Source organism: Acytostelium subglobosum (genome assembly GCF_000787575.1).
Source record: "Acytostelium subglobosum LB1 DNA, scaffold: scaffold6, whole genome shotgun sequence".
NCBI classification, from domain to species: Eukaryota; Evosea; class Eumycetozoa; order Acytosteliales; family Acytosteliaceae; genus Acytostelium; species Acytostelium subglobosum.
In genome coordinates, this window is record NW_012236532.1 from 106,471 (window position 1) to 118,295 (window position 11,825).

General features: G+C 44.9%; 3 protein-coding genes across 3 annotated transcripts; all 3 read right to left on the reverse strand.

The window, feature by feature from the left end:
- Positions 1–22: 22 nt before the first annotated feature.
- SAMD00019534_033540 (hypothetical protein) lies at positions 23–3,823 on the reverse strand (the record flags this gene model as incomplete). The annotated part of the gene is made up of 4 exons (XM_012904246.1): positions 23–261; positions 331–1,306; positions 1,367–2,909; positions 2,979–3,823. 4 exons carry the CDS (start codon positions 3,821–3,823, stop codon positions 23–25), a joined length of 3,603 nt encoding a protein of 1,200 aa, XP_012759700.1.
- Positions 3,824–3,995: 172 nt separating this feature from the next.
- On the reverse strand, positions 3,996–7,841 carry SAMD00019534_033550 (hypothetical protein; the record flags this gene model as incomplete). Its single annotated transcript, XM_012904247.1, has 3 exons — positions 3,996–4,237; positions 4,309–6,938; positions 6,997–7,841. The coding sequence occupies 3 exons, from the start codon at positions 7,839–7,841 to the stop codon at positions 3,996–3,998; spliced, it is 3,717 nt and encodes a 1,238-aa protein (XP_012759701.1).
- A 179-nt stretch (positions 7,842–8,020) lies between these two features.
- Positions 8,021–11,817, reverse strand: SAMD00019534_033560 (hypothetical protein; the record flags this gene model as incomplete). Its single annotated transcript, XM_012904248.1, has 4 exons — positions 8,021–8,259; positions 8,327–9,057; positions 9,160–10,893; positions 10,958–11,817. 4 exons carry the CDS (start codon positions 11,815–11,817, stop codon positions 8,021–8,023), a joined length of 3,564 nt encoding a protein of 1,187 aa, XP_012759702.1.
- Between the last annotated feature and the right edge of the window lie 8 nt (positions 11,818–11,825).

The following is an 11,825-nucleotide window of genomic DNA, read 5'->3' on the forward strand; positions in this document are numbered from 1 at the left end:
TTATATATTTATCATTCATTCATTATACAAAGAACTCCTTGAGGTTATCTGATTGGACATCGGTGGTACTTGTCCGCAGTCTTTGGTAGAGGTGAAGTACAAGTGATGGATGTCGTTGTTCAAAGTATTGGAATGCTGATTGTTGTGATGTGAAGAATGTCGATGTCTTGCTGCTGTCTGTGAAAAGTTGATGATGGTGGAGTGTTGTGTTCCTGATGCATCGAACAAGGTCCTTCACATTGTTGAAGTTGTATTGTGTCTCTGTTGTTGGAATATTATGCGTCAGTTATTGCTCGGTCAGAGTTATGGAATGGAGTAACGTATACATACCTTGATTGAGTTGATCCAAGAGTTTGGAATCGATTGACATGTTCCATGATTGACGAAGGAATCTCTGTTTGTCTGTTGTCGTGTTGAGAAATGTATGTGGCTGGTTCTGAATGCTCTGTGAAACTCGGATGATGAATGATTGTCGCTTGTTGATGTCCCAGAAGAATGGATGATTGATCAATGTGCTGATTGTTGGTCGTGTTGATGGATCATGTGATATCATCTGTGTGATTAGATCAGCTGCATAAACATCGGTGAGATGATCGAGATCATATTGATTGTCAACTATCTTGGTCACACGTCGATGTATGATGTCACCGAATGGATGACCACCATCAGTGAGGATGTAATACATCAAACATCCAAGTGAGAAGATATCGACAGAGTTGGTCTTGCGCTGATTGTTGATGACCTCTGCTGGGAAGTAACCACCTTGACCACTTGGAGCATGAGTGAATGCGAATGATGTCTCAACGGACATCTTGCTCAGTCCCATGTCAGTGATGAACAGGTGGTTGTCTTTGAACAGGATGTTGCGAGGATTGAGATCGTTGTGGATGATGTTGTTGTTGTGAAGGAATCGAACACCGTTCACAATGTCTTTGATCAATGTCTGTTTGTTCAATGATTGATAACGATCTTTGTGAGCCTCGACCAACTCTTGAAGTGACATCTCACACAGTGATGTGGCCAAGAATATGTAGTCCTCGGTCTCTTCCATTCCAAAGAATCTCACCAAGTTGTCTGTTGCACTGGACATTGACGTCAGCTGAATGAGTATCTCCACCTCTTTATCGATGAGTGTGTTGAATCCTTTGTTCATCTGCTTGATTGCCACAGGCACCTTGTCACACCACACACCTTTGTACACCAGAGTGCCATTGCTTCCACGTCCAATGATCATCTTCCTGCTGTATTTGAACTTGCCCACTGTCCTCTCATACTGCTCCAGTGACATTTCCTGCTGAACAGGTGTCTGTGTTGATGATTGAGTGGTTGTTGTTGCAGGAGGAGGTGGGCTTTGTTGAATATGTACTATGGACTCAATCACATTGCTGATGTCCAATGTTTGAGTGTCGGCCACTTTGTCAGGATTTGGTAAAGGTGATGGTGCCTGTTCAATGGTATCTTGTGTCTGTTTTTTCTTCACAGGCTTCTTCTTCATCTTCTTTGATTTGGATGATGACTTTCCACCACGTCCCATGAACTTCCTAAGGTCTGCCACCAATGATCTGATAGCCGCATTACGTCGCCCAATGATTGTCTCAGTTTGTTTGGTGATCCAATCAGTGCCATAGGTTGTGAGTAGATGTTTGATCAAGTCCACTCTTCCAATCCACAAGTACACGTCCAATAGTGAACCACGATCAAAAACTGGCTTCTCCAACTCGTATATCTTGGAGCACCAATCATACCACAGTTTCATATCGATGACCATCTTGTCGACAGGTGGCAGTCCTGGCACCTTAAGCATCGATGCCAAATCTTCCAAGTGTGAGTTGAACATCAGCGCGACAAATGGTAACATGGTGCCATGTATGTAGATCGGCCATGACGAGTTCTTGAACCTCATCTCACTCATTAGGTAACATTTATGTGGATAGAATGTGATGATCTTGACGAGTGACGCGTCGCACACATGTTGGGCGTGTGGATTGTGCAATTGGTAATCTCTAACCGTCTGGCGATCGAGTATTCCTTCGGTGCCAATGATCAACTCCATTGCACTGCAACACTCTGGAAACCCAGCACAGTGTGGCTCACGCCTCTGGATCGTGATGTCTGCGGTCTTGTTACACCATGTCAGCAGGGAGTACCGCTCATGGATGATGCAGAGGTCCTCGATGGTAGGCATATGTGGGATGCCTGTGTTGAACCCTGGTAGTGACGACAACTTCAGCAACAGAGGTTGTTCAAAATCTAGCCAAAGATCTGAATCGATCCAATCATCCTTATTGACCAAGTTGTTGTGCGCCAGTGACCAGAGGGGCCTGGCCGCTGGGTTGAGTTGAAGGTAGTCTGGATGCTCTTCCAAAATCGCGCAAATGCATCTGTATGATTTGGAGTACCGCAGCATGGTGTCCAGTGGTGTTGGGAATTCCAGTCCTTGGTCGACCCCGTAATTAAAGCATGAGATTTGGAGTTCGAAGTTGTTGGCGAGGACCACAATCGTGTCAAGTGTCAAAGGCAGTACTGGTCCATGTGCGTCCAATTCATACTTCGGGTACTCATTATTAATGGCTTCGTTGTTCGCAATGGAGTCGACCAAAGGTGGCAGTCGGACTGGGCGTTTCATCGTTCTCAAATGAGGTCGCATTGTGAGTATGTTATTGATGACCGTGTATTCAGGACAGCCATTGAGTGTCGCAAAGCACATAAACTTGAGTACGTGGAACAGTGTCTCGTCGGGGATCGTGAAGTACAACATAATATATCGATAGAATGACAACATCAATGGTCTGTGTTTAACATAATCATGATGATAACTGATGATGAGTAGGAGAGCCTGTTTGGATGGCGGTAACTTTTCGAACATAATGAGGAATTCGTACCTAATCTTGACTGTATCTGGATTGGTGCTGTCCAAAGTTGATTGAGTGATTGAGTGAGTGGAGTTGTTCCATGATGATGATGACCATCATACTTACAATTTGAATGGGTAATCAATCAAACTTCCTTGGACAGTTGAGAATGCACTGCTGTATGAGAGATAAGTGGGGCTGGAGGATACCCCAGAACAATATGTAGCTGGGTTCCTGTATCTGCTTGTACGGATAATGTCTGATCCAAGGTCCTCCACTTGCGCACTGATGTCGGTGTCATCGTTGAACCTGGCCGCTTTTTGAGAGTCAAAGTATTCCCTGGTCTCATCTTCGTCATTCAGCAAATTGAAGAAGAGGATATGACCCTCGGGCACCAACAGCCTTCCAGTGGTCTTATCTCGCAAGGGCAGTTCGGGATGCACGTTTTGAAGCAGGTCATAGTCGAGCTCGAATCCATGTGGCTGGTACTCAGTCTCGTCTGCCTTGACAAACATTGGTTGATTGACGGGTATTGCAATGATTTGGTGACCCCGAATATCAGTACCAGCCCAAGTCGGCAACCTGCGTACCCTGAACGGCCTCGGCATGAATGTATAGATGCAGTTTGTGGGATCGCATATCTTGTCTTGTTTCTCTCTCTCGTTCATCTCGTGAGGTGTCATGTCGATGAGGGCTTTAATCGTGGCATTGGTCGTGATCTCGTTGATAAAGTCCTCGCGAGACACCTCTGTCACTGTGTAGTTGGCATATTGTTTGAGGGGAGCTCCCTTGTCGTTTGATGTGAAGCTGAATGTCGTGCATGGGTGGCAACCATAGAGGAAGTAGTGTCCCGGCAGTGACGGATGTACCATCGACTCTGCTGGCTTAGGGCTGACACAATCCAGTATCATGGCTTCAAACGCACCATTGGGCAATGGCTCTGCCTTTAACAGATATATCATGAATGCCATCTTATCTTATTAACTTATTATTTTTCATTTATTTATATATATCTATCTTATATCTTTGTTTGTGTTTTGATCATATGATCAAACCGTTGCCCCTGTGCACGAATGTGGTGAGAGATTGAATGAGGATTGAGCGAGTGTGTGAACTTCGCACAAGACAATGAACGGTGGAAGATCAAGACACAACAAAGTAGTCCCTGAGATTGTCTGATTGGGCATCATCAGTGTTGATGAACCTGCGATAGAGTTGGACGATCAGTGTTGGATGTCGTTGTTCAAAGTATTGGAATGCTGATTGTTGTGAATCAAAGAATAATGTCTTCTTCTGAGCATCCTTGAACAGTTGATGATGGTGTTGTGTCGTGTTCCTGATGCATCGAATCAAGTCCTTTGAGCTGTTATAGTTATATTGTGACTCTGTTGTCGTTGAATTGTGTGAGCCATGGATCAGTATGTTTGATTGATCGGATTGATGGAGTTATACTTACTTGATTGATCGAGAAGGGTGGAATCGATGGATTTGTTCCAGTGATCAACGATAATAGTACTGAGGAATGAGTGTGGTTGGTTCTGGGTCGTGTGGAATACACAGGTGATGAACATGATCCTCTTGTTGATGTCCCAGAAGAATGGATGATTGATCACCATGTTGATCGTTGGTCGTGTCATTTGGTCTTTGGCAATCATCTGTGTGATGAGGTCGGTGGCACATGGTTGATCAGTGAGTTGTTGGATGTTGAACTGATCAAATATTATCTTTGACACTCTTAGAGGGAGATTGTCACCGAATGGATGACCACCATCAGTGAGGATGTAATACATCAAACATCCAAGTGAGAAGATATCGACAGAGTTGGTCTTTCGCTGGTTGTTGATGACCTCAGCTGGGTAATAGCCACCTTGACCACTTGGAGCATGAGTGAATGCGAATGATGTCTCAACGGACATCTTGCTCAGTCCCATGTCAGTGATGAACAGGTGGTTGTCTTTGAACAGGATGTTGCGAGGATTGAGATCGTTGTGGATGATGTTGTTGTTGTGAAGGAATCGAACACCGTTGATGATGTCATTGATCAATTTTTGTTTGTTCATTGACTTGAACCTGTCCATCTGAGTCTCGACCAACTCCTGAAGTGACATCTCACACAGTGATGTGGCAAAGTAGATGTAGTCCTCAGTATCCTCCATTCCAAAGAATCTCACCAAGTTGTCTGTTGCACTGGACATGGCTGTGAGTTGAATGAGTATGTCCACCTCATTGTTAATGAGTGTAGTGAATCCTTTGCGCATCTCCTTGACAGCCACCGGTACCTTGTCGCACCACACACCCTTGTACACCAGAGTGCCATTGCTTCCACGTCCAATGATCATCTTCCTGCTGAACTTGAACTTTCCAACTGTCCTCTCATAATGTTCCACATCGGAATGTTCTGTCTCCACCTCTTGAGTTTGAGTGGATTGTTGTTGTACTGTTGGTTGATGTTGTTTCTTCTTATTCTTCTTCTTCTTCTTCTTCTTTTGTGTATGCTGATCGGGTTGGTTTGGAGCTAGAGGACCATGACTTTGTTGATTGATTGGTGTCTGTGATGCTGGTGGCCCATTGTTCACTGTTGATGTTATTGATGACGCTGTAGTCTCTGCTACAAGTGTCACATGTTGTGGGACTTCCGTATCCTTCTTATTTGTCTTCCCAACACCTCCACCGCCTCCTCCTCCTTGTGAACCGGTTGGCCCGAGCAATTCCATCGATCGTAGATTTGACACCAACAACTTGATCTCTTCCTGTTCTTGAGGTGGTCGCAGCTTGAAGAGTGACTCTGTCTGTTTGGTGACCATGCTCACTCCATGCCTTGTGATGATGTGTTTGATCACGTCCAGTCTTCCAGCCAACACGTGAACATCCAGTAGACTTCCCTGGTCAAACTGTGGCTGAACTCCAACAAATTCATATGCCTTGAAGAACGGGTATTGTTTGAACCATTCACGCCACTTGCGCATGTTGACAGTTAGTTTGTTGACTGGTGGGAGGCCGGGCACATTGAGCATGGTCTCAATATCATTGGGTGGGCACTTTAGTAGGACTGCGGCAAAGGGCATCTTTGTACCACTTTTGTAGAGTGGCCATGACGAGTCTTTGAACCTTAGGGAGAGTAGTTCACTCCTCACACCATGCGTGTAAATGGACAATACGAAGCTTATGTCGCAGATGTGATGAGTTGCTGGTGGGAAGAACCGTAGATAATCATTCAAGGAAACAGGCTCCGCTCCAAAGACTACCATCGCCACCGGGCTACAGAGAGTTGGGAGTTCATGGCCATGTGGCTTGCGCTCTCGATACGTGATGCCAATTGACTTCATCCAAGTCAGTAGTTTGAGCTTGCCCGAGTATATGCACAAGTCTTCGATGCTGGGGAAGTGAGGAATCGATGAGTTGAACCCTGGTAGCTTCTTGCACTTGTTCAAAGCGAGGAGGTATCTATCAACATCCCTGTTGAACACATTGAAGTTCTGACCAAACCACCATAGCGGTCGTGAATGAGGGTTGCGCTTAAAGTAGCCAGGGTCGTTGTCCAACAGGTACTCCACGCATCGCGGTGATCTCGTGAACAATAGTACATTGTCCAATGTTGATGGGTAGGTCCTGCCCATGTCAATGTTATCTGAATATACCAACTTGAACATCTCCAAGTTGTCCACGATGCCGGCAAACTCTGACAGGGTGAAGCCTCGCCGGCAAGGGTCGAACGAGATGTGGCCGCTAGGTGGATTGTTGGGTCGGTATTGTGAAGCGAATGGTCGTAATATCACTGGAAGTTCTTGGGTCTCAGGTATTACTCTGCCAGTGTATGACCTGATCGTTGGTCGTACACTTAGTATCGTTCGGACATTGGATATGTCTTGCGGACTCAACTTGTTCTCAAAGCAGAGCCACTTTAGTACATAGAATATCTCCTCATCGTTGACCTTGGAGAACATCAACATATGAGTGATCAACTTCAATCTTATATATCCAGAATTCGATATCACATTGATCATCAAGTACGTCTTGAGCTCTGCGCTGAATGACTCCAACATTAACAATGACCTGTATAACATCCCAGTTATGAACCGTGGGGCGCTGGGGATTGAAGGGATTGTGTTAGTCATGTCACTTGTTTGAATGGGCAGGTACTTACAATAAAAGTTGATCAAAGCAAGCCAGCGCAGAGCCAAGTATGAAACGGTATAAATCATGAACACCAATGGATTGCATCGGGATGGCGCAATAGGCTTGGTAATCAGAATAGAGGGCACGGCCCATTATTATATCCGAACCCGCTTTATCCAAGATTGGTCCCAACTCTGGGAATCGTCCAAACTTGAATGATTCGCTCTGGAATGCGCCTATCTCTGGAAGATGGTCAGGTATTGTCTTGGTAGAATTATCAATTGGAGACAACTTAAAGTAGACCTGTCCACTTGGCACCGGGAGACGTGCCCAGTCGCGAAGAGTTGCCGCCAGATCAATTCTACTGTTGGTGTAGAACCCAAATGGCTTGTCCTCCAACGCGTCTGACTTGAAGAACATCGGACGATTAACATCCATTTGTACAAAGTGCGGCCAGCATCCTGCAGCCATCTGTTCAAATGAATTAACGCCAGTGAAAGTCCGTCTCTCGAGCAACAAGTCGACTAACTCAAAGTAATACTCCTCCTCCACCAATACTGAGCTGTCGTTATTGTTGTTATTGTTGGTGTCTGTACTCCACACAGTCCTGTCAATGAGTGCTTGTAGCGTGGCATTGGTTGTTATCTCTGTGATAAAGTCTGATTGTGATACTTGTGTCACTGAGTAGTTGAGTGTGTCTGGGAAGTTGAACGTGGTGCATGTGAAGCAGCCGTAGAGGAAGTAATGTCCAGCTGGCAATGATGGATGGACCATCATCTTGTGTGGTGCTGGGAACACATGCTTCTCAACAACCATTCTGAGCTTTGGTGTTGTCAATGGCTCTGCCTTCAACAAGTATATCAAGAATGACATCTAGTCATCAGGTAGTTGGGCCTGTTATTTATTTATATGTATATATCTGTTTGGAATGATCACTCACTGAGCACACCCATTCAATCATTCAAACAGTTTGATCATCACCAGACGTAAATATCTTTCCAACTTTGTGCAAACGAACTTCATTCTTCCAACAATCCGATGATCACTCACGATCAAGATACAAAGTAGTCCTTGAGATTGTCAGATGATGCATCATCGGTGTTGATGAACCTGCGATAGAGTTGGACGATCAATGTTGGATGTCTTTGTTCAAAGTATTGGAATGCTGATTGTTGTGAATCAAAGAATAATGTCTTCTTCTGAGCATCCTTGAACAGTTGATGATGGTGTTGTGTCGTGTTCCTGATGCATCGAATCAAGTCCTTCGCACTGTTATAGTTGTATTGTGACTCTGTTGTCATTATGTGATTCTGTTAGTTCCATGGAGTTGATTGAGTGAGCGAGGAGTGGACACGTACCGAGTTGATCCAAAAGCCTGGAATCGATGGACTTGTTCCATTGATTGACAATGACTTTGTTGAGGTATGAGTGTGGTTGGTTCTGGATGGTCTGGAACACTCGATTGATGAACATGATCCTCTTGTTGATGTCCCAGAAGAATGGATGATTGATCACCATGTTGATCGTTGGTCGTGACGATGAATCGAGTGATATCATTTGTTTGATGAGGTCCGTTACACATGGTTGATCGGTGAGTTGATTGATGTTAAACTCATTGTGAAGTATCTTGAATGCTCGGATGTGCTGATTGTCACCGAACGGATGACCACCATCAGTGAGGATGTAATACATCAAACATCCGAGTGCAAAGATATCGACAGAGTTGGTCTTGCGCTGGTTGTTGATGACCTCAGCTGGGAAATAGCCACCTTGACCACTTGGAGCATGAGTGAATGCGAATGATGTCTCAACGGACATCTTGCTCAGTCCCATGTCAGTGATGAACAGGTGGTTGTCTTTGAACAGAATGTTGCGAGGATTGAGATCGTTGTGGATGATGTTGTTGTTGTGAAGGAATCGGACGCCATTCACAATGTCATTGATCAATGTCTGTTCGTCCAATGACTTGAACCTGTCAATATGAGCCTCGACCAACTCTTGAAGTGACATCTCACACAGTGATGTGGCCAAGTAAAAGTAATCATCATTCTCTTCCATTCCAAAGAATCTCACCAAGTTGTCTGTCACACTAGCCAATGCCGTGAGTTGAATGAGAATCTCAACCTCCTTATCGATAAGCGTGTTGAACTCCTTGTTCATCTGTTTGATTGCCACRGGCACCTTGTCACACCACACACCCTTGTACACCAGAGTGCCATTGCTTCCACGTCCAATGATCGTCTTCCTGCTGAACTTGAACTTGCCAACTGTTCGCTCGTACTGTTCAATTTGGATAACTGGTGGCGGCGGTTGGATTGATGAATAAGTGGTCGAGGTAGTTATTATTGATTGGGCTTGTGATTGAATGTGTGTATCCGCCAATGAGTCGACTACAACCTCGATATCTTCCTTCTTTGTTTGGTCCATTGTGGTCGCATCATCATTTTGTAAAGGTAGACTCTGAGATTGAGCGTGTGATAGGGTTGCCTTGGTCTTGCCAGTCTTCTTCTTGGATGATGACAACGACTTTCCACCACCGCCACGTATCTTGGTATCCAATCCCATGATCAACCGATGATCAGCCACCAATGACTTTATCACCTTCTGTTCCGCCTGAGACCTTTTCTGAATGAGTGTCTCTGTCTGCTTGGTGATCCACTGCACACCATACGTTGAGATGAGATGTTTGATTGCCTTGATTGATCCAACCATTAGGTATACATCCAATAGCGTGCCAGTCTCAAAGTCGGGTTTAGCTACTTTGATCCCCTTTGGTAGAAACTCATACCAGTGAATCATGTTGATCACCATCTTGTCCACCAGGGGTAGTCCTGGCAAGTTGAGCATAGTCACAAAGTCCTCGATGTCCATAATCTTATAAATGAGTGAGACAAATGGTATCTTGGTGCCGCGCAAGTATAGTGGCCATGACGAGTCCTTGAACCTAATGGTATATAGAGGATACACTCTGAATCCAAATAAGTTCACTGAGTCAATGATCAATCTGTCGCTGACATGATGGCTGGCCTGTGTGAAACATTGATGGTAGTCCTTCAGAAGTGCTGGGGCCATGGCTGTGATGATTATTCCCAGAGCGCTGCAACAATCTGGCAACTCGGCACAGTGTGGCTCTCGCACTTGGATGTTGATTCCATGTGCCTTAATCGTGTTGTAAAGGCTGTATTTTGCATTGATTATGCACAAGTCTTCGATCGTTGGGAAGTGGGGTATCTTGGAGCTGAAACCTGGCATCTTCTTCAGTCTGGCAATCACTCGAAGGAACTCGGCCATATCCCTCTCCTTATCCGGACCATTCAAACTGAAGTTATGTGCCAAGGACCAGAGAGGACGGGCCTCCGGGTTGCGCTCAAAGTAGTGTGGGTTTCTATCAATGAGCAGCTCGGCACCATAGGTGATGATGGGAAATCGCAGTAATGTATCCATTGTGGTTGGGAATGGCTCGCCAGTGTATGATGATCCTACAGTAATCTCAAGAATACCATTATTTTCAACGTAGCAAGCCAACTCTGCCAGTGACATATTGTACGTTGGATGTTTGGACGACTCGTTAGGAGGATATTGTGATCCAAAGTTTGATACATGGATACCGCTCATTGGTGGAATCCTGATTGGACGTCTGATCAATAGAAGATTTGGTCGACCATGGATTATATTTTCCATGATATTCCAAGTATGGTCCCTCAATGACTGATCGTTGTCAATGCAGATCCATTTGAGGATGTGGAAGATGGTTTCGTCTGGGATTGAATGATACATGATCATATGATAGACAAACTTCAAAGTTTGCTCAACTCCAGAATTTCTTGCAATGCTATTGATGATGGTCAATGCCTGTCTTGATGGCGCCAACTGTGTGAACGATTGTATAAAGTCCATTCGAAGTTTGGCTGTCTTTGGTTGTAGGCTGGATAGGTCGATGTGTCAATAAACCAATCAGTAAATCAGAGTTGATGACCGGGGCCACTTACATATGGAAAGGAAAGATTGAAGTTAAACGACTAATGGAGTTGATTGCTTTGGTGTATAGTTGGAGCGATAGGTCCACGGTAGACGCTCCATCAACAGTTGGAAGTGAACAGTATGATCGTGTGTCTTTGTATATGTTCTGACCATTCATGTCAAATCCAAGATAGTCAATGTAGTCACTAATGTCTCGATGCTCTGTGCATCCAATAGCATCGGATAAGCAGTCTTGGGTGTTTGTTTCCGCCTGGTCAGCAAAGAACAAATGAAACAAATGTCCTGGAGGAGGGGCAATTGGTTGTCCAATCGCAACCTGGTCCCAGAGTGGCGTGTCAGGATGTTCATCATTGACAAATACACTGTAGTCCAAACAGAATCCAAATGGTTGGTGAGCTGGATCGTTGGATCGTACGAACAATGGTCTGTTGGCATCGATTGTCACAAGTTTGCGACTACCTCTTGCTGCACCATCTTCTAAAAATTGATCGACAAAGGGCATACAGTTCGGTGTAAATCGATTGTTGTTGTTGTAGAAGGTGTAGACACTAGTGGACTCATCGCCTTTATGGACCTCCGAGGTATTCCTCTCGATTATGGCCTGTGCTGTGGCATTGGTCGTTATCTCGGTGATAAAGTCCTCTTGAGTAACTTCGGTAGCTGTGTAGTTGGCATATTGTTTTTTGATATGTTTGTTGAAGTTGAACAGGGTGCCGGGGAAGCAGCCATAGAGGTAGTAATGTCCTGGTGGCAATGATGGATGGACTATCGTGTGACATGGCAATGGGAAGACACAATCATAGAGCATCGTCTCAAAGTCGGTGGCATTCATTGGCTCAGCCTTCAACAAGTAGACCAAGAATGACATCCTATCAT